General features: G+C 41.4%; 1 protein-coding gene across 2 annotated transcripts; it reads right to left on the reverse strand.

Moving 5' to 3' along the window:
* Nucleotides 1-812: 812 nt before the first annotated feature.
* Nucleotides 813-24,317, reverse strand: SEC23B (SEC23 homolog B, COPII coat complex component). 2 transcript variants are annotated; one of them, XM_083624457.1, is made up of 20 exons: nt 24,213-24,317; nt 21,924-22,159; nt 20,298-20,355; nt 19,392-19,478; nt 18,991-19,227; nt 18,783-18,868; nt 17,832-17,976; nt 17,235-17,393; nt 16,242-16,357; nt 15,759-15,882; nt 15,272-15,352; nt 11,903-11,992; nt 11,272-11,378; nt 10,948-11,101; nt 9,876-9,953; nt 9,330-9,491; nt 8,315-8,401; nt 6,074-6,229; nt 2,892-2,957; nt 813-2,046 (listed from the first exon to the last, which is right to left on the reverse strand). In XM_083624457.1, the coding sequence occupies exons 2-20, from the start codon at nt 22,142-22,144 to the stop codon at nt 1,957-1,959; spliced, it is 2,304 nt and encodes a 767-aa protein (XP_083480583.1). In that variant the 5' UTR covers nt 22,145-22,159; nt 24,213-24,317; the 3' UTR covers nt 813-1,956. The 2 variants fall into 2 exon arrangements, with proteins under 2 accessions (XP_083480583.1, XP_083480584.1); XM_083624458.1 differs by lacking the exon at nt 24,213-24,317 and adding an exon at nt 23,874-24,080.
* Between the last annotated feature and the right edge of the window lie 1,762 nt (nt 24,318-26,079).

The raw sequence follows: 26,079 nt of genomic DNA on the forward strand, positions 1-26,079 counted from the left end.
CATTGCCTAACTGTAGGGCTAGCCTTGCCCCTGTACCAGGTTTTGAAAGTTCCTACATTTAGGGGAATCTTTTCATATTGATTTGTCAGCCAATAGATTCTGTGGAGGAATCCAGGGCCCATTCTAAACAACAGTTTGTATGGGGTGCTGGTCAGCCAGACTTACAGGACCTAACACTCTCTAATTGTATATTTCAGGGGGAAACTGGTAGCTGTAGAGAAAATAGTTGTCAGTTGCTTTCCTTGCTATTACTAAACTTTTCTTCAAGGAAGCCCAGAATTCATTGGAGCATAGTCAGAAGACCCCTCCCCCTCAAAAAGAGAAAGCAAGCAAGCGCTGCACACTTTCCTGTGTGATCACTGAATTACAGATTGCTGTTGGCTTTTCTAGTGGAGATATTGTAGATGGATGTGAAGCACCATTTTAAAATAGGAGGTGCAGCTTCCATTCTGGTAACGAACAGGCAAGTGCATACTTGAATCACAAAACTACAATAGCAAAAATGCATATTCATCTTCCTGTTTGTGTTCTGTCCTGCATTACACATTTGACCCAAAATATAGCAAGAAAAGCTCAATGGCATTTTTTTCTTCTATCCTGTGAAAACAGACCAATAGCAAAGTCAGATGCCGCCTGTAAATTTACTGCTATTTTTGGCACATAATACTTACATTCTTTATCTTCCTGTTCATACAACTAAGCTTTCTTAGCTCCCCATGGAAAACTCTGTGCCTTATTATAGTTCATTCAGATATATCATGTAACTAAATACGCTGAACACACAAATAAAAATGACACCATACAGAAAGAAATAAGCAATTTATCAGGGATTTAATAGATTTAGTATTATTACTGTGGTTCACAATAGAAAAAGGTTAAAAATATCAGGAGCTGTCACATTGTCTCAAGAAATACTAAGTTGACTCACACTGAAAGATCAAGAGAATAAGAAGGCTGAACAGCTAAATGTTCATAATGAAACAACTCTTCCTCTTTTCTCCCTCACCAGCCAACACCAGCCAACAGCATCAGCCTCTCAAGCCAGGGCTTCAGTAGCACCTCAGCCCACTCCACCAGTTAGAAAAGGTAAAGACTACATCCACAACTATAAAATGGCACAAGTGAATTCCCTTTGATTCTGGGGGCACAGCTCAGGGATTGTACACATGAGTCAATGCCTGACATCCTTCATGGCACGACCACAAGGCTTGAGGGCTGTTGCCAGTTCTAGTAGAGTTTCAAACTAGATGGATTAATGATTTCTCAAGTCTGAAGCAGCTCCAGGTAGCCCTTCCTTCCCCTTCTAGCCTCCTAATTCACTGCACCTACTTAATTGTAGGCAATACTCTTGTGGGTAAGATATATTTTCAAAGGTAAAGTAAGAACAGGGGCTTTCCCCCAGAAGCTATTGGCCCCTTATACAGTATCCAGAGTATGTGCCCAGATTTGAAATTTACAGCTACACTAAACAGCTCATAAAAGCAGAAAAAAATCTTAATACCAATTTGGAAATGTTGGGTGTTTCTTAAGTAAAACTGTTTAGAACTTCTATTCAGTTCCTTTTAACATGCTCATGCCAAAGTTTAACTGCATTTATGCAATTAAGAAGTTAGCTAGTGACAGCGCCAAGCATCAATACCTTCCTCAGTTATTGTTATTACTATTTTTAAGTACAAGTAAAAAAAGGTGAGTTATAGGAGACAACAGGTGAGATAATTCATCATTTTGTAATAATGACATGAAGGAAAAGGTAGAATTGGCAGAACACAAACAAAAGGAATACAAATAAGTTAACTCTAAAATAAAAAACTCCTTCACATCTTTGTTATGTAGAATCAATAAGAAAAATCAATTGAAGAGAGGGGTAGGAATGTTATCAGTTTCTTGGCAGGTTGAAATCAGTAGCATGATTCACTTAGTTCAATGATTTTTTGAGATTTCTTCAGCAGGTCAAAATTATGATGCACTTGAAACAGCCAGTTTCTTCAGATGATCCATGAATACCTGCAGACTAACATCATCTGTTAGGATTGGAGCACCAGATTCCTGGAAGAAGAAGATACATTTTAACACCAAAACCAAAGCTAATGTAACCAGTGGGGGCAGGGGTGGTGGTAACTGGACAGATTAAGTGCAATTAACCATAGAATACAAAGCTATCTAATTTAGCTCTACTAATCTATGCTACAATTTTTATTCTAATTTCTCACAGGCCATATACTAGACAGACTTAACTAAACTTTTCTGGAAGGTTAGCTATGTTTGCTGTTTTGCTACAACACAGGCTAAATTTTGCAGCAACTTAAAGACTACATTAATTACGGCATAAGCTTTTGTCAACTAGAATCCACTGCAGGTGTATTCAATGTAATTCTGTTGCAGGTATATACACACAGATGGTAAGCAGAATGGATGGTATAAATGCACCAGGATGGATAAAAATCAATGATTTTTTTAAAAAAATGTAAATCTGATTTTTAAAAATTAAATTGAATTTTTTAAAAAAATTAAAAATTATTTTTTAAAAAAATTAAATCAGATTTTTAAAAATAAAATGTTTTTGGAGGAAAAATCTTTCTAAAGATAGTTTTCTATTTAGGTTACATTATAGTCCAAAGGATGGGACGCGGGTGGCACTGTGGGTTAAACCATAGAGCCTGGGACTTGTGATCAGAAAGTCGGTGGTTTATGTCACACTTCTTACAGCATATTGGCTGTCCCACAGCGACTGGAAGACTGGATGAAAGGGGATAAAAACCAAGCCTCCAGAATACCAAAAACAATGCCCACATCCCTACTCCCTAATTTTGATGTAGTAAATTAAACTGTGAATACATATACAGAATAAAAATATACACTTTAAACACAGGAGTAGGTATTTCATTACTTACTTGTCCCCATGCATAGAGATTATTATGAGTCTGCGAAGGATTCACTTTAGACAAGAGAAAGCGTGCCTATAAAAGCCAAAATGAGAAAGCTGGTTAGACATAATACAAAATGAAATCTCAAGCTTATCACTTTATCCTAAATGTCCACGTGAATTTGTCAAGTGATTGCATGTACAGTGGTACCTCTGGTTATGTACTTAATTCATTCCGGAGGTCTGTTCTTGACCTGAAACTGTTCTTAACCTGAAGCACCACTTTAGCTAATGGGGCCTCCCGGTGCTGCCGTGCCCCGCAATTTGTGTTCTCATCCTGAAGCAAAGTTCTTAACCCGAGGTACTATTTCTGGGTTAGCGGAGTCTGTAACCTGAAGCATATGTAACCCAAGGTACCACTGTATACTGCTCTTCTCAGCTCAAGATAAATAAAAAACAGAGAACTTTCACAGAAGAGGAACTTGGAAGGAAGGAAGGAAGGAAGAATTCTGCCACTACAAAAAACTAGTCTGCTGATTTTAATAGTTCAAATTGTTACTGGCATATTTCAAGTAAATGATTAGAAAGAAGTAATATGCATTTGTTTGGGCCATGACACCTCTCAAGTATGAATCAGAGTTAAAATGATACATGCCTTCAACTGTAGATGACTGTAATGTGCTCAAGATGTTTGGGAGTTTCTCTTAGCTCAAAAGGCAGCAGTCTGCTTACTGAAGAAGCAAGCTAATGGCTGCCTTTCAAGCTAAGAGAAACTCCCAGACATCTTGAGCACATTACAAAGCAGCACACCAAGCCAGCCCAGTTGTTTACTCTGAGATTCCCTGTTGCAGTGGGCAGGATACAACTTACTGATGAGCTTGTGTTTTTGGATCGTCCAATAAATATTTCTGTTGGTTGGTTGGTTGATTGATTGATTGATTGATTGATTGTGTGCTACCTTGAGGGCTCTGTACACCCATGTTTGGACAGAAACCTTAAAATAAATTATATCCCAATGAAAAATGTAGAAGTTCACAGGATAAGAATACCTGTTATTTTATTTAACCTCAACACTGGATAGCTCAGTCAGGGAGGACATGAGACTCTTGATCCCAGGGTTGTGGATTCAAGTCCCACATTGGGCAAAGATTCCTGCATTGCATATTTGGCATATGAGATTACATTATGAGGCATCCTGCCTTTGTTGGTTGAAGGAATGGATGACATTAGAGAATTCACATATTTTAGACTTAGAAGGTCATGATAATATTTTTGGCTGGCACCCTTATTTATGGTACTAAAAGGTGAAAGTTCATAAAGGATTTACAAACCATATAATTATGAAAAATTTGTATAGAGTATGGGATAAAATTTATTAGAGGTAAGAACACCATTATGGCTCTCACTTCTGGAAGCTATAGCGGTAAAGAAAAAGAATATGGTAGAAGTGTGGACAACTTATAGAAATTTATTAAAACAAGAGCGAGGAGAGTATAAATTAAAGTAATTTAAAAAATTATCTGGGAAATTAACAACACGGTTACAATATCATCATCTGAATAAAGTATTTTTAAAAGATTGGAGTGTAATGTAAAAGTGTTGTCTAAAATGTATAAAACATTGGAATGCGAGACAAAGGATGAGCAAAATCCTCAATGATACACTGGGCACAGATATTGGTCATAGATATGGAAGCGTGGGAATGATTGTGGAATTTGGATATAAAATTTGCAGCATGTTATGGTTTAAGAGGAAAATTATATGAAAATTATATATCGTTGATATCTAATACCAAGTAAACTGGCAAAAATGTATAAATTTAAATCAAACAAATGTTGGAAATGTAAAGAGAAAGACGGTTCTTTTTATCATATGTGGTGGTATTGTAGTAAGGTTAAAGCTTACCGGGGAATGATATAAAGTGAATTGAAAAAGATGTTCAAAATAACTTTTATTAAAAAAAACCCATAAGCTTTTCTTTTGGGAATTATAGGGACAGAACTACCTAACTTGTATAGAAATTTATTTATGTATGCTACTACAGCAAGAATGTTACTTGCTCAAAAAGGCAGAAGTCCCAGTAAAGGAAGAATGGCTACAAAAACTTATGGAATATACAGAAATGGCGAAACTTACCAGAAGAATAAGAAATCAAGATAACAAACTTTTTATAAAAGAATGGAAATGGTTTATTGAATATTTACAGATAAATTGTAGACAGATAAAAACATTAGCAGGATTACTGTAATAACCTGCAGATTTATAAGAGTAGAGTAAGTTAAATGAATTTGGATACACAGAAGATATTAAAAAATACATTTAAGGAACCGCAGAAAGAGGGGGAAGGAAGTCAAATTTTGGAATGTTAAATTGATTGTAAAACTAATGAAATGTATAAATTTGAAAAGTATGAATAAATAACTAAAATAATAATAATAATAAAGATTCCTGCATTGCAGAGGGTTGGACTATATGACCCCCATGGTCCTTTCAAACTCTATGATTTTATGTAGGCTCAGAGTGGGGAGGAAAGATAGTAGAATGTAAACATCTGGTACTAAATGAAGATGCAGAGGCTCCATTTAAGCAGTGGGGAATGCATAGTCAATTCCTTATTAAGCTATGAAGCAGACTTGGGCAGGTCTTCAGCTTTGATACAGTCATACCTCATGTTACATCCGCTTCATGTTACGTTCTTTCAGGTTATGTCCCGCAGCAACCCGGAAGTACCGGAAAGGGTTACTTCTGGGTTTCGCCGCTCGCGCATGCGCAGAAGCGCAAAATGACACCACACGCATGTGCAGAAGCAGCGAATCGCAACCCGCGCGTGCGGGTTAGCTGTACAGGATAGCTACACTACAGGATAGCTGTATAGAACCAGTGTTCTAAGGTTCCTGGAGGAATCTTAAAATAATCAACAGAGCAGCCTGAGAGAATTAACAGATGAGCAAGAGGTACAAACTGTATCAAAACAGGTAACTCCCAGGAGTTGACATCCTAAGTACAGTACAGTATGACCAGTACAGTAACCTTTAGTGCAAGAAAGAAACATACATTTTATAGCGTTGCTGTGGTATTAATATAGCTGAAGATAAAACAAAATGCTTTCGGACTCTAAATAAAGACTAGGTATCGGGACCTGTTCAAAATCCACTTCTACATATATTTCTGTTAAATTTCATCACAGACCTTTGTAATGCTCTGCCTTACCTGACTGCTTCCATGCTCCGTGTTAATGTAACGTGGCATCGGGAATCTTGTCTGCAGAATTTCTTGAGCATCATCCAGTGGAGCTTGCAGTAAGTGCTTGAAGTTTTCATATTCAGGCATGTCTTGATAGCCAGATTTACGCCACTGGGCAATAGTCTGAAAGGAAAGAGAATGAGGGATTAATCAAAGTATGTCAACTTTTATTATTAGGTACTGACAGACAAGCCTGTTTTTGCTTCGTAATCTATGATTTGTGTTAGTGCAGAATCTTCATCTCACCTTGTTCAGACATAAAGGAGAAGCAAGATGTTTGGAATGGGGCCCTGTGCAGTCCCAGGCCCACATGGTTCACATGGGAGCATGATCCAGAAGTGGCACATCCCAGTTTTGCGATGGGACATGTTGGAGAGTATGGTGGCACCATTCACGTAACAAAAACTACCACAAAGATATCAGCATTTTCAAAAGTAGGGGGTCCGTGGCTTGGCTTTTGAAAAACAGGAGGTCCACTTCCGGTGCAGCCGCCATGGCGAACAGTGGATCCCACGATACTGGATGCCAGCCGTGCAGTTAATTAAGGATAATCTGGGATTAATTATCCTTGCAAGCCCCACACCAGGGTTGGGGGGGGAGCTTTCACTCGCGGATCATCCAATAACTGCCTCTTGCTCCGATGGATGCAGAGTGCATAGCACTGCACGTATTGGAAACTCCCCAATTCCATGAGCGGAGGTACTTCTGTTTCTATTAAGATGGATCTAAATTTGGACTTAAGAAACGGACGTGTTCTGGATGAAGGAGAAAGATAACTTGCTAAATGAATCAGCCACTAAGTGCCAAGGTTTTGATCTGGAGAGGACTCTCATTGTAACTGGAATGCTATGTAAGTGAAGGGGAGCCTTTGTTCTCTTTTTACATTATATTTGCTGTGCTATGATTTGACAAGGCTTCACTGAAGAAGAATCAATTAATTACTAATGGAATGAAATTATTAATGGATTATAACTATATATGGAATGCAAGAGAGATTCAACAAGAACTTATAATTTTCTTTACGGAGTACTTGAAAGAATAGACTGTGTGAAATACTGTGATGACTTGTGACATTGCCTACTAAAGAGGGCTCTAATTCTGATTTATTATAGTTTTGGCAAGACACCAGCTTGTTAGAAGTTTGGAAAGGTTCAAAGGAGACAAATGCTGGAAGTAAGCCAGGAGTCACGGCTGGATGCTGGAGTGCTTTCAGTTTTGGAGAGGCAAAATGGAGAAACTGTGGTGCAATAAGAAATAAGTCCTCGAAGGAGGGGCAATGTTGAAGAGGATTGCTTACAACACAAGGAAAAGAAGAATGTAAACAAATAATTCACACACAAAAATACAAGATATAAATTCCCTATGCAACTTAACGGATATGGATACGAACAAAAGTCATTACATCAGTAGCTGCTAAAACAACGGATTAAGATCGGAATTGTGGCATTTGGACTAATTAAGAGAATTGGAGCAGGACCAAGGAATAACATCAGCTCCTGATAGCTGGAACACGGGAAGTCATCCAAAAACATTGAATTCAGGACTGATTAATTGGCTCTTTTGATTGTATTATGATTTGGTATTGTATTAATGTGGCCTCCATTGGACTGTTATTAATGAAAAATTAATTTTAAAAAATTTAAAAAGAAAAACAGGAGGTCCACAGTACTTGGCTAACCACTGCTATAGAACATATTTCCTTTTCATAAAGGCCTGCTTTAACTGTGGTTTGGCATTATGCCTAAGCCAGGAACGTTGATTAAACACACACCCCACTCACCAAATTATAAAGGCACAAGGCAAGAGCATCTGGGAAAACGAACAAGAATATGGATCCCAGAATAATTATACAATACAGTCGTACCTTGGAAAGCAAACGGAATCCATTCCGGAAGTCCATTCAACTTCCAAAACATTCAGAAACCAAAGTGTGGCTTCTGATTGGCTGCAGGAAGCTCCTGCAGATCGGAAGCTGCAGAAGCCCCGTTGGACGTTCAGCTTCCAAAAATAGTGCGCAAAGCAGAACAGTCACTTCCGGGTTTGCGGCATTCAGGAGCCAAAACATTCGAGAACTAAGCTGTTCAAAAACCAAGGTACGACTGTGCATAAAAGATAATAAAATAGACAATATATTTTCAGGAACTTGTTAAACTTTTTAGCACCTCACAGGAAGCATTCAGTTTCAACAAAAGGTTATGAGCACATTACCTCACCAAGGTAGATAACGATCTGGAAAAAAGAATCCATCAGGAGGATCCTATCGGCAAGAATGCTGCTGCTATCCAAAAGTACAGGCTAGAAGCAGAAGAAAAGGAAAAAAAATAATCACATTAATCTTATTACAAAAGTGAAGTGGAATATAGCTTTTGTAAAACCTCAACTTTCAAACAACAAAACTAAACAGAAAATAGGCAGATTCTCAAACAACTCCCCTCCACCCAAAGAGGAAATCAAATACATATTTTTTAACATAGCATCTTTTACTTCTACCAAATATAAATAGCTACCGTATTTTTCGCTCCATAAGACGCACCTGACAATAATACGCACCTAGTTTTTAGAGGGGGAATGCAAGAAAAAAAATATTATTTAAAGGGAGCGCTGAGCACAGCCTGTATGCATCCCAGACTCTGCTCAGCACTCCCTTTCACGAGCCGCGTGGAGCGTGGGACTGCCCTTCTCCCTCCTCGGGGAAAAGCCTGCAAGTGCCGCACACACACTCCACATGGCTCTTTAAAGGGAGCACCGAGCAGAGCCTCCCACCTGCATTCGCCCCATAAGACGCACACACACTTCCCCTTACTTTTTAGGAGGGAAAAGGTGTGTCTTATGGAGTGAAAAATACGGTACTTCTCAATATTATGCTGGTATCTTCTACTGAAATCAAGATATATAACTTCAGCACACTTATCAACTGTTAGTAGATAGCAAAACCTCTGGACCCCACTATTTGAGGGGCGCAAATTCCTCACCCTGCCTTTTAAATACTATAACACAGATTTCATTACATTAGGGTTTTTTATTCTTCAGTAACTAAGAACAGAGAACAAATGTTTTAGATGTTCTAACAATTTGGGACGCACATTTTCACCAAAATATAAACACGGTAAGATTCTAAAAACAAACATTTTGATATGTTGGGGTCTTTACTCCTAGCTTAACATGTGTCCCAAAATATACAGAAATATCTACTATAACTTTGGTCTGAACAAAAGCAAATCACCTCAGGTGGTCCATAGAATGAATAAGAATAGAGTATAGGCTGGATCATGATGAGAGACTGAGTCAGATCCTGTCTGGCAAAGTTATGACGGTAATAGGAAGATTCATCTGGGCTGTTATTGAACACTTGAAGAAATGGAGATCGCCGCAAATGGAACATGAACTACATGGGATACAGAAAATGGTAGAGATTTTCAGTAGAATACCAATCAAAACTACTACCATAACATTTCCTCCTCTTTGTTTGCATTTATGGTAGAGATTTTCAGTAGAATACCAATCAAAACTACTACCATAACATTTCCTCCTCTTTGTTTGCATTTATGGTAGAGATTTTCAGTAGAATACCAATCAAAACTACTACCATAACATTTCCTCCTCTTTGTTTGCATTTAACTCTCTGGATTAAGTCAGTGAATGTCACACAAACACAGAACGCATCATTGTTTTAAGAATTTGTTTAATCATCATAAGAGTCTTGGAACCCCACTGTTATCTCCTATCAATTGTTCTAATTTTTTTAAAGTTCCAAAAAATATCCTCTTACCTGGGGATACAAAGAGAATGAATCAGACAATCTGAAAGAATTTGGATCATCTTTGTTGTATTGGCCAAACTTCTGACACTGTTGGAGATATATAGTAATAAAACTTTAAATGTTTTAAACAGTATAATGTAACATAACATAACAAGAAAAGGAATAGATTACATCATATTACCAAGAAATTTGAAAAAGGATGTTTATTTCATCACATAATAGAATAAAATTTGTCACAGATGGATTTAATAAAGCAGCTTAGTTTAAAATTACTGATGGAGAAACTGATCCTTAGATAATCAAGTGTTTATATCACATCAACTGCATAACATCAGGAGTGGGAAACCTGTGGCCCTCCAGATGTTGCTGGATTATACCTCTCATCACCCCCAACCATTGACCAGGATGGCTGGGGCTGGTGATAGCTAGAATCCAATAACATCTGGAGGGTCACAGGTTCTCCATCCATGCTTTTCTGCTCACTCCTGGAAACTGTCACTCATTCTACAATACCAAAACACGCAAGCTCAATTTAGACATCTGAGAACTTTACTTAGTGGCCTGGCTTTGAACTACCATCTCAGCTAGCAAGGCAAGATATGAACAAGTATTTTGCCTGTACTCAGTGCCCCTTTGCTCTTCCCTTTGTAAGAGCCACAATTAAGTCAAGAAATCTCCAGTTAACCACACTATCTTGTTTCCATTGATCAAAGTTTACACGAACCAATTTATCACTGAGTTCAGATGTAATAGGAAATGCTGAATAGTTTAAAGGGGAAGGCCATTTCTTTTGCTCTCTTTGTGGCCATGCCAGAGGAAAAGAGGTGAGGGGAGTATGCAAGCCTGCGAGTTGTGTAGGCTTGTTCTTGCAATGTTAAAATAGAGTTCAGAATTGTTTGAACTAGCCCAATGTTTTAGATTTAGCCAATGGATTTCGAATGGATTATTCAAATTTTGTTTCATACCAGCTGGGCTTAAAAAAACCCCACAATCTGAAACATTTCCACCAGAATGCAGTCCAATCAGCTTAAACAATAATTGAGTCCTAAGATTACACAGGCTTACAATTAATTATACTCACAAGTCTGATTAGCTGCCTATCCAGCCATCGTAGGACATCAGGCCCTTCCTCTGATTCAGCTCTATAGACACCGAGTCGAGCCATCAGGACAGCAGCTGCTTCTTGGTCAAATGCAGCTTCTATGTGCTGCAGCTGACTCTGTGCATCTGCCCAACTAAAAACAGCAACAATTGGTACACTTAGATTTTTGAAGATTAAAGGACACACCACCCTCCCTCCCAAATTCCTAAAAAAGTATGCACACCCTGTATGAAGCAGCAACACAATCTAAACAATATAAACATGAAGCCAATACCCAGCCAAATATCACCAAGTTGTTCTCACTTTCTGGCAACTGTAGTCACACGAATGCGCCTCTGTGTGCTGGAATGCTGATAATGTGTAACAAACTGGACAGCCCCTCTGCCACCCTGAGGTATTGGTGCATTGTGCTGAAAACCAGACAAACAGAAGTTTCCTTTAGGATATTTTAAGGGCAGGTTGAAAACACCATGCAGTTACAAAATGAAAACAAAATAAAAGCAGTATGGCATACTCAAAATCAACAGTTTCTTGGAGCCACCAAAAAACAACACTCTTGGGCAGTGCCAAACTAATGAGAAATAGACTGTCAGTGTGATCTTATGAATGTTGATTCAGAAGTAAGACTCACTGAGCTCAGTGAAACTTACTTCTAATAAGTGCTTAGGATCGCAGCTTAATCAAGTCTAATTAAGTACATTACGAGAAATAGCTAGAACAGGGTGGTGGCAACCCCCATGCTAAGAAAATAAGGATGCAGCTTGGAATCATACTTTCTTAAACTTGAAGCATTGCTCAAAAAAGAGCAGCTATAATCTCTGGATGGATAATTATAATTATAAGCAAATTATAATTTGCTTGACTTGAGTAGCACAGTAAAAAATGTTTCAGAATGTACATACAACTTTAAAGGCAAATAAATAGACGGGCTCACCTGGTTTACTACTTCAAAATAAATGGCAAGAGTTGTGGTGGGGTCAAGGCTACAAATCTTCCACTGGCATGTGCCACCAATCCCAAGTTCCTAAAAGAGAATCCAAAATATTCAGATCTACTCTGAAACCCGAAACATCTGTTTACATTATGGCTACAAATATGAACCATAGCTCATCTTTGTTCTTGCAGATTCATATGCCAGTTTAACCCCAATGAATTCAGTAGGGCTTGCTTATGAGCAGACATGCATTTGCTTGGACTGTTTACCCGCAAACCACCCCCCCCCATCATTCTCACGTAGTACCAACTTCCCATTTCAGCATTAGACAGCGTGCTAAATCATCTTCTCCCCACTTACAGAAGGCTCCCCCCAAAGCCCTCCAGCTGAGGGAGCCCCAATGCTTCTCTGGCTTGTGTATTTGCCTCCTCGCAAGCAAGAGGGGTGGCCAATCTCTTTCCTCCCAGTGGATCATTCAGGAGAAAAGAGACCTGCTGCCCATCCAACTTGCTTGCGTGGAGGCAAACAAGCAGCCAGCCAGGCAGATGTGAGAGACTCCCTCTGCCTGGCTGACTGTGTGTTGCTGAGCAAGCCCCACAGCCCTCCTGTTGACACATGAGCCAGAGGGATGTGGCGCTTCTGTGTGCTTCTCAGCCAGTGGGCAAGCCACCTTATCCATGCCTTGCGGAGCTGGGCCGCCTGAGGCTGCTGATGAGCGCTGGGCCCGGCAGCAGCATTAAGAAGACTCTGCACCGCCTAGCTGACTTCACTGGGAGGGAGGGTTCTGTCTTTCCTCCTGGGTGCAAGGAGCCTGCCAGGCTCCCTCTGAGAGGCTGCCTCCACCTTGCACAGGCACTTTCTCCAGGGAGAAAGTGGTAGTCTGCCTGACTCCCGTGCCAAGGTGGTGGCAGGTGAGGCAAGCACGCTAAACTGCTGCTGCCCTGACAAGGTGGCAGGGGTGTGTGTGTCTAACAGAACCCCCACCCTATCTCTGGCTTGCGACAGAGGTGAGTTGGGGGCACCTTTAAACTTCTCTATTGAGGGGCGCACACCCACACCTCTCAACAGAGAAGTCTAAGGGAGTCCCAGCCCCATTTCCACCTTGCACAAGCCGGAGGCAAGGAGAAGGCTGTCCCTTAGAATGAATGAGTGAGTGAGTGAATGAATGAATGAATGAATGAATTATCATTTGCGTCAGCCATTGGCCATAGTAATATAACAACAGTACGATATACAAAGAATAGAAATAAAAAGTCAATTATATAAAATACCGTATTTTTCGCCCTATAGGACGCACTTTTTCCCCTCCAAAAATGAAGGGGAAATGTGTGTGCGCCCTATGGGGCGAATGCAGGCTTTCGCTGAAGCCTGGAGAGCCCCACAGCCAGCCCCACAAGCTCGGGGGACAGCGGGGAGGCGGAACGCCGCCATCCCGCTGTCCCCCGACCTGGTTTGGAGGCTGGCGGTGGGGAGAAGCCTGCTCCTCCCTGTCGCCAGCCCCGCAAGCTTGGGGGACAGCGGGAGAGGCGCAGCGCGCCTTTCCCGCTGTCCCCCGACTTGGTTAGAAGGCTGGTGGCGGGGAGAAGCTTGCTCCTCCCCGTCGCCAGCCCCGCAAGCTCGGGGGACAGCCCTGGGGGGGGGGGGGAATAAAATTTTTTTCTTTATTTCTCCCCCCAAAAAACTAGGTGCGTCCTATGGGCTGGTGCGCCTTATGGGGCGAAAAATACGGTACATTTTAGGGTTTTGAATCAATAGTCAAATAGTGGATCTTATTCCAATTGCCCCAGCTAAAAACCTTGAAAGCTGACAAATTGTGGCACTGCATTCAACAGTCTCCATTTCCTGCCTGACCTCCAAAAGCAGCAGTGCGAAACTGGGTAAGATCAGTCAGCGGCTCCCATCTAACAGGTAGGTGGAACATGATGTCAGGTGACCTGTTTTGCCCAGAGGGGCCTTCCGAAGCCCGTTTCAAAGCACTAGCTTGCCCAGTACTTTGAAAAGAGCTTCTCAAGATCCAATAACCAACTGATTGTAAGTGCCTGAATGTCCTCATTGGCTGAGACAGGCCATCTACCTGCTCCACACCTGACTTCATATATGATGTCAGACGTAGGACTGGTGGGTATGGCTTGGCTGAAATGAACCTGTGGGTCAAATGGGAAGACCTGCAGGCTGGAGGCTCTCCATCCCTGTCCTAAAGAATAAGATAAATCATACTGGGTAACAAATGTAGAGTATTGGCAACAAACACACAATGTAATATTAAAACACCACATGAAGGAAAGTGCAAAATAATAAAAAAACTGATAAAGAAATCAGCCAACTCTTTTCAATGAACTTATGCAAAAAACCAGTCAACACACCTAATTTTATAAGGGAACTCCTCAGCTCTCAAATCTGAGGCAACATAAAGATACTTTTCCCTTCTGGAAAAGAGGAACAACACACACATACAACACACAAACACACACAGCACATTCCTGAAAAAAAGCAAAAGTAGGTATCACCCACATGCTCCTAGGACCCTCGTACCTACGGGACCGCCTCTCCCGGTATGCCCCACGGAGGACCTTAAGGTCGATAAATAGCAACACTCTAGAGGTCCCGGGCCCTAAGAAAGTCAGATTAGCCTCAACCAGAGCCAGGGCCTTTTCAACACTGGCTCCAGCCTGGTGGAATGCTTTGTCTCATGAGACCAGGGCCCTGCAGGATCTGATTTCTTTCCGCAGGGCCTGTAAGACAGAGTTGTTCCACCTGGCCTTTGGCTTGGAATCAATTTGATTCCCTCCCCCTCTTTCCTTTTTCCTTTCTCCTCCTGTGATGAGGCTGCATTTTAATGTTGTATTTTAATCTTGTTTTTTAAGTTGTATTTCAATCAACTTGCTTTTATTATTGGTTGTTAGCCGCCCTGAGCCTGGCCTTGGTTGGGGAGGGCAGGGTATAATTAATTTATTATTATTATTATTATTATTATTATTATTATTATTATTATTATTTCTCCTCCCTGAAGCAAAAATCCAAGGTGTAATGTGGCAGGCTGCAGTTTGGGGGGGGGGTTCTCCCACCCCCAGAACTGGATGTCAAGAACCTGCTTAGCAGCTGAACATCCTACATCCTTTCAATGAAAGCCTTCTTCATATGGAACAAGATCAAACCACATGGCAGCCCTGATTTCAACTCTGCTACTCACAGCAACAAAAAGGCGGACAAATTCCCAACTCTCTACATCATTTTCTGTTGTACCTATAAGATAACCACTCACTAAAAACTGGGATGCTAAACTCCATTTTATGTTATGTATGATAGCATTTGTGTCATTGACATACCATCTAAATAACTTAAACAAACAGTAACCATACACACACTTACATTTTCAGAAACGCATGGCCCTTTTGCGTTTAGGGATACACATGGTCCAATTGCTCCACCAATCTTCAGCTCCCTAGAGGTCTAAAGTGAAAAGAAGGTTGAAGTAATCCTAAAGTAATAACAATTGTCCACTGGGTCCCTTGAAGTCCCCTGAGCAGCCACCCTAACCACAGCCTGATAAATCCTCCCCACAACACTCCTTGTTTTCAAATTGTGAATTCTGCAAAGTACAGAATGAGAAAGTGGAATTTTGAGGAAAAAATAGAATAGAACAAGACAATGTCAAGATACGGAGAACCTCTCTGTTATGTAGGGCCATTACCCACTATTATGTGAAAATGTTGTACACCACCCCACTGTGAATAAGGGATCTTGAGTGAAGTTGGCAACTATATTATCAATTCCTCCAAAGTTAGGAGAGTGTAGCGGTAATACCTAACCAACTGCCCTGCAACTTCACAATACAGCTGGTGTCTGCCACACTCACCTTCACTTCTAAAGAGGCCCCAAAAGCCATTTGGAATGCTCCACTGGGATCTTTGTTAAACACTCTCTGGAAAGTCTGCTTGAAAAGAGAGGTGTTGAAGGAGTCACCCATCGCCATATGACCCCTGAGAAAAGAGTGTGTTACAGTGAAATACTGCTGGTTACAAAACATAAACCAACCATCCTTCTCACTCTCCTACTGAATTCAAACTTAAGTATATAGGTTTGTGGGTTTGTGTTACAATTGACTGTAATACTATAGTATGCAAAAGAAGAGGAACCCAGAAATTGGATTTATATACATGATAATGACTGAAGTAAATAACTGCAATTATTTCCGTTCTCCCACTCAAAAAACCCTAGACTGAAAACCTGTCCCACCTAGTCATCTAAAGAGACTGTGGACCAATCCAGAAATTTATCCCTTCTCTATGATGTGAAAACAGAGAAAGGCACACCCTCCCGTTGAGGACTGAGAACATACCCAGTAAGATTTGCACAACATTTCATCTCCAGAAGTCCAGTCTGATCAAGAGCACAGGCATAAATATCAATGCAGTGTCCATTGGTAGCTGCGCGATTAGCCAATGTCTCATAGTGCTAAGAAAACATAACAAACATTTTGAAGATATATTTTATTACCAATATGATTAAATATTATAATCCTAGAGCAACATGGTGTCCTCCAGCTGTGTTGGACCACAACTCCCATCGGGAATTTGATGGAGTATGTAGTCCAACAAAAAGTTGTCCAAATTCAACAGGTAAACAATAGCATGGGAAACGATGGGATTCAGAGTGCCAAACCCATTAAACCATGGGTGTCAAACTGAAATGTAACAACTACTGAGATCCAAAGCTCTACATGAATATGAGCATGCATATGTTAGTACATAGATTCATGGAGTTGGAAGGTACCCCTGCAATGCAGGAATCTAGTCCAACCCCTGCAATGCAAGAATATGCAGCTGTCCCTTATGGAGATCAAACCTGCAACACCACACTCTAACAAGTGAGCTGCATGTGGCATAGCAAACCTGGAGGTCAGTTACCCCTAATTACTTTTGTTTGGGCACAACTGATTACCCCCAAGTACTAAAATCTGTAAAACAACCATTGAGGCAGGACTGAAAACTACAGTCTTAGCAAAAACAACTAGGGGGAAGAGAAAGCAGCAAATATCATGGTCTAAAAAGGAGCAGCTGGTACAACAGACATATGAACTTTTTTCATCCAGGACCTTTATTAGAGATTTTAGCCACTTCAGCTTGCATTAAAAAACGATTTAGAAGATTATTCAAGAAGAAGCATGCATCTGACTTGAACTATTAGAACCCAAGGTGAACATTTCCATTCTGTTCAGAATGTTCATTCCATTCCATTCAGAAAAGCTCCTGAAACTACATATTTTGCTGGAAAGCCAGAATCGAGCAGAACCCTAACACAGAGAGAGTTTAAAGCAGAGACCAACTCTTACCTTCATGGCTTTTTTCATAAACCGGGCATTGTCTTTCTCTATATCATGCCAGGAACGGATGGGAGTTTTCAGCTCATCTCCTACCACCATGCCTGGCCCTTGAGTTGGTGGACCTCCTGTAAACAACATTATTCTGGCCCCAGTATTTGGAAATGTTCCCTTGGAGATGGGAAGAGAAGAAAACACACATGAAATATCAGCAGGCAATGTAGTCCACAAAGGCAGTACAGTATACATCAACCACACTGGGGATTTTAGTTATTTTATTAAGAAAAAAAGAAATCCATTGAGCCTGACATTTTCATTAGGAAGAATAAGGACTGCTCATGCTCTTTTATCACTTTTCCAGCCTTATATTAAAATGGTGGAGAAGGTATCGCATACAGAAAGGATGCACTTTCAACACATCATTGTCAGATAGCAATCGCAAGTTATTACTTTTCATATATCACTATAAGAAATTCTAAAATATCTCATTTCCAAGGAACACCATACGGCATTTTTTTAAAATTTAGGCACGTTCAACAATGTAAGTTTCAGATACTGAATGCAGTAAATAATTTTCACTTCCTTCCTCCACCAGCATAACAAAGATACCTCCAGTAATCCAACAGCAATCGACAAAGCTACTCCAGTGGATCGCAGGGGTCGCTTTCCCTGAGTTACTGGCCATGGGTCCCTTTGCAGTTGCCCTAGGAGATCTGTCAGGTTCATGTCAATTTTGTGAACAGGCTGCAAAAATCTACAGAAGTTCAGAATAAAAGTACACTGTGTTTTATTTTACAGAGAACAAACATGATGTGTGAAGTTCTCAGGCTACTTGCATTCCTATCTTACTACTCAAATATCAGTAAATACAAGCAGAAGCAAGCTGGGCACTACAGGATACAAACTGTGCATATCAACCCAGACAGAACATACAAGATCACTTTTACACCCACACCTGCTCTAGCCTATGAAAGCTCATGCAACAATATCTCTGTTTGCTGGAGGACCCCAAGGGGATCAGCATGAGAACACAACAGCATATAACAGAATATAAAATTCCACATGATTGGGGGGGGAGGGAGAGACACACCCAACTGCACCACAATATATGAATCAGGTATCATTTTCAAATGCATCCATATGCCCTCAAAGTGTTAAATTATTGATCCTACTTTAATATAACATTTCATATGGTGATTTCCCATCTTTTCAAACTGAAGATGCAAATTGGATAAAATTGCTAAAAGCTATTTTACCCATAGCTTTGCCCATCATAGCTCAGTCAGCAGAGAATAAGACTCTCAATCTCAGGGTTGGGGGTTTGAGCCCCACATTGGGACTGCAGGGGACTGGACTAGATGACCCTCATAGTACCTCCCAACTCTACAATTCTAAGATTCTGTAAATGCCACTTCTCTCAAGCAGCTGCTTCAAAATAGCCAAAAATAGACAAATTTGATCCATGCAAAGGCATCTATAGAGACAAGGATCTTTAGAAGTTTCATGCAAGCCAATCTACTACATCCTTTTAAATACATTTTGCTTTGCAAAACTATATACCTGCTTGAAATAAGAGGTTGTTCCTGAGGCTGATGAGGTCTTCCTTGTTGAACAGGTGCTGCAGGCCTTGTAAGACCCAACATATCCTGACAATCAAAACACATATCAGAATTGGAGGAACGCAGAAGACTGCACTTTAAAATAATTTTTGAGGGGCAGTCAAGGTTGGGTTGGGGGCTTTTTATATAAAAGTTAAAGCAAAGCATACCTGTATTTGTTTTGAAGTTAGATCCTTAGTGCCTCTGAAAACATAACTTTTGGAAATGCCTTCACAGCTCAGTTCATGAACCTGTACCATTCTGCCGAAAGTTATCAACCCTACAAGAGCATCAGGAGGCAGCAAACTCAGAGACATCTGTAGCGACTCCTTCAAAGCTTGCAAGTCCTCCTCTTCCAAACATGTGTCCACCACATAAAGAAAGATCAGGGGTGTCTGAGGACCACGCTTGTGTGGGAGGAAAAACATTTATTTACCACATAGAAGTATATACAACAGAATACTTCCTTTTTTCCTTACAGAAAACCATAGTCTAAACACTTTAAGATTACTGTCAAAGAGATACTAAAGTAAACACAGTGGAGTTTCAAACACAGCATACAAAGGATTACCTGAACTATATATTCAATTGTGGAAAACTGTGGCATAAGCTCTGCTGGTTGATTCACTTCAGATATCCCTGCATATGCTGGAGGAAACTGGAGAAACACACCAAAGATTAGGACATACATCAAAATATGTCAAAGCTCACTTGTAATGCAACGTATATACAAGCAATTATATTTCAATAAAAAATGAGAATTTAATTACACATTCTAAAAAAATTACAGCTGCCAATTTGGGATGAATTTCTGATTAAACTGGAAATCAGGCTACAGGATTTGCAAACTAGCTCAAGTGGTTGGTCAAGGTAACTTACAAACTCAATTCAGACATCACACCAAATCATTATTAACACCGAACTTATATATGGCTTAACAGGACATCTGACTGACATGATTTGGAATGTGTTTGCAAATTATGGTTTGTGCAAACTCCTGATCTGGCATGATGTATGAATTGACTATTGGAGATCAAAGCTTCTTGAGCCCAGTGTGCTGAGCAGCTGGAAAATGAAAGCAGTCAAGCACCTCTAAAACATGGTTTTCCTATTGTAGGTTTAGAAGCTCAAGCTTCAGTTAAGGTTCTAAACTATGATTAGCATGAACTAGAATTTGGTGCTATGTCTGAATTGAGCCACTGTCATCTGACTAATAAAGGCAACACATAATGATGCACCTGGTTCATAAAGACAACCAAATGCATGGCAAATCAGTATGACAGCTCAATAACAGAAACTAAAAGTTTTTATGCAGCATTTTTGTCAATGTCACTGGTCAAAGTTGTACATTCACAGTACACATTAAAAAGGTGTACTGATCTGGGCAAATGGGAGAGGGACAATGCAATCACTTCAGCACCAATAAAGTTGTTGTTTTTTAAGTCAGTGAAGATGTAACCTATATTTTTGCACCCACCTGGTTTCGCTGAAAGCAGAAGTTACAAGCCCAAAGCTTGGCTCGGTAATCAACTTGACTGTAAAAAAGAAATAAAGCTGTTAAAATCCTTGTGATATATCAAACTTGCGCTTTAAGGGAATATATGTCAGGGTGCTCCATTTCTCTCTCAAATAATTGGTATTAGGTCTTTGATACATAGCCTCAAGGTAAACATATGACATAACAAAACTAATGATATTAAGAGAAAATTCCTACCACTGGCATTATCTCATAAAAGCCAACTTTAATTTCTTCATTTCAGTTGCTAGTAGCCAATAAGAGCACTTTCAGTTAGTGCCAATTAGGCAAACGTACATTTTTTCAGCAAGTGGTTCCTCAAAAGGAGAGCTATTTTGACTGGCAAGTATCAAGGCATCTGTGTGTCCCTCCCTGGAGTGGGACACTTTTTCAGGCTTGCTGTTTGCCCTTTCATTTAACCTGTTAGCCTTTGGACAAGGGTAAGTACTGCCAGACCTGTTTCCTTACATTTGCTTTGTCTTAGAAAATAAATAGCATCCTTTTGACTCCAATGCCATACATACAATCAGTCAGTGTTTAGGTTTTGTGTGTGTGTGACAGGACTGTGCTTCTGCTTCTCTTGCCTACCATGCATGGATTCTTTCCCAATCCTCTCTAGGTAGGTTGTGTTACTTGTGATCAGGGTTCTCCAATTACATTTAAAGAGAATACCCAGGTTTACTTCACACATAACGCAAAAGCCAGACTTTTCGTGGGGAGGCAATTTGCAAACAAGAAGAAAAGGACAGAGAAAAAACACACTCAGTCCTATAATCCAATTATGAAACCACAGCTAACTGTGTGTCTGTATTAGGCTTATTAAATTTATATAAAAAATACTGAGGTTCTAAGCTTACTTTTCAATCTGGAGCTCTAACTACAACACAATGGCCCAAATATCTACCTGGTGCAATTGTGTTGCCTAGGATAGAGTGTCTGGTTTCTAAGTTTTGACACTTCTCATGCATACTGCAGGGCTTACTTGCTTGAATGATTAAGGTTTGCATTGGAAACAGAGGCACCAACTCCTAGGCACAGAATTGTCTTCGGCCCCCTCAATATTTGTTGGCAGGGGTCTGAGCCCCCAAATGTTGAGGAGCGGGAGAGGCCGAGCGTGGAGCAGAATCAGTGTCCACCACTCAGGAGGAGCCACCAGCCACTGAAGCCACAAGGCTCTGGGCTCCATGCTCAACATCCTCCCGATGATGCACACACGTTGTGTGTATGATGTCACATGCACGCAATGTGCGCCACACCTGTGACTTCACAGGTGTGCGACGCTGGGCCCCCTCAATACTGGGAGCAATACGGTGCCTCTGACCCAAAATAATATTCTCCCTTTTCTTAATATACTTTGGGTATGCCAACCCAGCTTTAACATTAATGGATCATGATACAATCTTAATGTATCACACAGGCTTGCCGATAGGACATGGAAGAATCTGCTATACTGTATGTTTAAATTACAAAACTCCAATTTAGGGCTTTCTTTACTCTAAGAAAAATGTGCAGTCTTGAGCTTTGCAGAATAAGGTCACTAACAAAATATGGCTCCACTGAAACAATAGATGTTAAAGAAAGTCATACCAAAGTGGATTAAGTACAGTTTTGCAAGTTGGTCTGCTGCATAATACTGGCTCATACTGGACAGGTGGCAGGTCTAATCTTTCTTTCAAAGGAGTCAGTAGACAGGCCAGTGGGACAACCATTCTTGTGGCCTCCAGTCGGCTGGAGGGCCATATGTTCCAGCTGAAACGCACCCCATCACGCTCTTCATTTTGCTGAATAAACTCCAGGTAAGTCGCCATAGAATAGCAATGTTTCTGCAAAGACAGACAACAAATTTGTTCACAACTATTCGGAGCCATAGATCCATAGTAGCAATTTGACAGGTGCTTAAGATTGCAATCTTAATCAGGCTCACCTGGAAATAGATCCCATTGAAATCAGCAAGGCTTACTTTTGAGTAATACTTGGTATCAGCTGGTGTCCAAACCAGTAGGGCATGCCATTTTAGGGGGGGGGGTGAAACTTAATTTTGGCAAATTTCTTCACTGAGGGGTCTTTAAAATATGTTTTTCATAGAACTGTAGAATCTTATAGTTGGAAGGGATATCAAGGGTCATCTAGTCCCACCCCCTGCCAATGCAGGAATCTCAGCTAAAGCATCCATGACAGATGGCTATCCAACCTCTGCTTAAAAACCTCCAAGGAAGGAGAGCCCACCATCTCTCGCGGGAGTCTGTTCCACTGCTGAACAGCTCTTGCCATCAGGAAGTTATGCCTGATGTTTAGTTGGAATTTCCTTTCTTGAAACTTGAAGCCATTGGTTCATGTCCTACCCCCCAGGGCAGAAGAAAACAAGCATGCTCCCTCCTCCATGTGACAGCCCTTAAGATATCTGAAGATGGCTATCATATCTCCTCTCAGTCTCCTCTTTTCCAGACTAAACATACCCAACTCCTTCAAGTGCTCCTTCACAAGGCTTACTTTCCAGACCTTGGATCATCTTGGTTGCCCTCCTCTGCACACGTTCCAGCTTGTCAACATCCTGCTTAAATTGTGGTGCTCAGAATTGGACACAGTATTCCAGGTGTCGTCTGACCAAGGCTGAATAGAGGGGTTCTATTACTTCCCTTGATCGGGACACTAGACTTCTCTTGATGCAGCCTAGAACAGCATTCACTTTTTTTGCTGCTGCATCACACTGTTGGCTCATGTTAAGCTTGTGGTCCACCAAGAGCCCTAGATCCTTTTCACATGTACTGCTAGTAAACCAGATGTCCCCCTAGCCTATATTTATGCATCTGCCTAAGTGCAGAACCTTACATTTGTCCCTACTGAAATTCATTTTGTTAGCTTGTGCTAAGCTCTCCAATCTTATAGGGTCATGTTGCATTCTGATTCTGTCTTCTGCAGTATTAGCTATCCCTCCCAGTTTGGTGTCATCTGCAAATTTGATGAGCATCCCCTCAATTACTTCATCTAAATCATTTATAAAGACGTTTGAACGACAACGGGCCTAGGACAGAACTTTTGGGTGTGATGAATTTGAATCTGCTGTTACTTTTGTGACTGGACAACACTTAACTTGGTAAGTCTATGTTTGATTAAAAAAACACAAAGTGCTCAGGGAAAACCACAGAAATTTAATATTACTTTCTGAAAATGTCAGAGAATGTGGAATATACAACTGAAAGTACTTCAGTGTCATTTTTAATGATTTTTATGCAATCTTACACACAGGGGGTTTTTTCAGTTGAAAATCACCAAAATTCAGTTCCGGCACCTCTCAGGTGGGTGCCATTGCCATTCTAAGAAAACACGGGAGGCTTTCACAGTGAGTTCTGGCCTCTTTCCCCCCAGAAAATACTACTGCTTATACACATTTCGCTTAGCAAGCAAAACCAAATTATAATAATTTAACCAAAATAGCTTTTGAATTCCCAAGTCACGCTACAACTTTCTACAACCCCTCATTTTTAGAATTTGAAAGCTTGAATATTCAATATACCCTAAATGTACTAGTTCTTTTACCTTTACTAGTTGAGAGAGCAGGAACAGTATGTGTTTTACAAGAGTAAATCATCTTTCTTCCACACGCCATCTCCTCTGCACGTAGAAAGCTAGCATGTAAAGGAGAAAGCGGCAATGGCCTGCTAGTTTTCTAGGCGCGGGGAGAAGGGGCCACGGAGGGGCTGCCCGTCGTGGGGCTGCCCGCCTGAAGGCTCACGGGCTGCCGCGTCGGAGAGGAGGACACGTAGGCCCCAAATGCCCGGCGCTGCCCGGTCCCTCCCCGCCCCGAGAGCCCAGGGACCCCGCAGTTAGGAGCGCCCGCCGCCCCCCAAGGGCCAGGCCCTCACCCCGGCGCCCCACCTGACAGCGCCAGCCTCGCTTCTCGCCCTTCCGCCGCTTTCAGCCCGTTTGGCGGAACCGCTGAAAGGACACCTCAGCGGCAGGCTGCCCGCAATTAAGATGGCGAAGGCGGAGGCGGCGCACACCGGTGACGTCGTAAGAGCTCTGCTCGGCGCCCGCTTGGAGAGCCACGTCTGAAGTTGAGAAAGCTTTTTAAAAAACAAAAACCCTACCTATAAAAGAAACTGGACTTAGGTGTACATGCGAACGGGCAGAGGGGTGTCTTTCTCCAGAAACAAAGCAAAGCTGAGAGCTTGTTCTAAGGTCCCGCTGTTTGACTATTTCTTTCAGGCTTCTCCTCCTTCCTATATCTATGGTCTCGATTCCATTGCCGCTTAGCCATTGGCGGATGCGTCATCTACGGGGCTTGCGTCATCCTCGCCCGCGACTCCGCCCCTGGGGAACTGCCCGTTTTCAAAATGGCAGGCGAGCTTTCCCCTGAGTTGAGTAAGCGGTCGCTAGCTGGGCCATAGACGCAGGAGGGGTGGGGAAAGCAGAGTGACCATCCCTTCGACGTGGATGCTGCTTGTGACTACAGTTACCCGCCCCCTCCATGCTCCGCCTGCTCATAGTCGGGGAAATAGTTGTGCATAGAAAGAGGAAAAAGGGGAAGCCGTGATTTTGGGCGGGGAACCGGCTCTCTCTCCCTCCCCTCACACCCCGCAACCAAAATCGGATGAGGGACTCCGTGCTGAGATTCCTGCATTGCAGGGGTTGGACTTCATGACCCTTGGCAACCCTTCCAACTCTAGATTTCTATGATTCTATGAATTTGAGGACAATGAGCGACATTTGCTTTCGAATGTGCATTAGCATGGTTGTTTTTTAAATGGTCACACTAAATAAGGACTGGTAGACGTAGCAGGAAATTTGTGTTTTGAGGAAGGTACAGACTGCTGCCCAGTCACAACTCCATGGAAAGAAATTAATTTCTCCATTGATTCCCTTTCGGCAGTTCTCACTTGCATCCCCGGGGACATTGAGGACTTGTTTCTCAGCGTGAAGCCAGACAAGGTTCTTCTATGCGCTCTCTGTCCTGTTCCAGCCATTCCGTTTCACCCACTGCTCGCCTTCACCTTCCAGCCGCATGATATTCCCTGCTGCTGAGTTGTTTTGGTGCTGTTTTGAGGTTTCTTGGTTCCCTCGGTTCCCCCCACCCCGCTGGCAGATTTGTTGCCATTTTCAAACCTCAGGGCTGCCCTAAGTCTTCTGATACCACTCCCTTGTGGCTGCCTTGTGCAGTTTGCCTACACAAGCACAAGTCCTGCGAAGGCTCAAATCAAAACCCGATGGTGAGGTTTCCCGTGTTACAAGTGGGATAGGGGAGTGGATCACACAACCGCCCTCTACCCTGATCACATACCAGAGTCTGATAGTCCCTTACTACAGTGCTCCAGTCATGACTCTAACAAAGCCCACCTTTTCAGTCTTTATTGGCAAAAACATAACTTCACTGATCAATATCACAAATACTTTAAGCCAACATATCCCAAAGGTTAAAAATAATAGGACGAGCAATTAACTACTTATGATTGGTTCAGCACTATTGAAGCATTTTAGGAATACGGTTCCTGGCAGCCTCGGTGATGGTACCCTTAGAACAGCAATACACATGGCCTGCATGAAACTGACTTCAGACAAGAGGAAGAAATAGCAATTGTCTTGCAATTTTTATTTTTTTATTTTTTTACATTCAAGAGATATATATCAGGGACAAACATGCCATGGACAAAGAAGTATTTGACATGGCTCCTAGTTTGTCTCTACGTGAACAAATATGTCCTGCAGTGGCACTGTAGCAACTGGGTGTTTTAAAACAGAAAACATG

The sequence above is a fragment of the Podarcis filfolensis genome (genome assembly GCF_964270895.1).
Source record: "Podarcis filfolensis genome assembly, chromosome: 7".
NCBI classification, from domain to species: Eukaryota; Metazoa; Chordata; class Lepidosauria; order Squamata; family Lacertidae; genus Podarcis; species Podarcis filfolensis.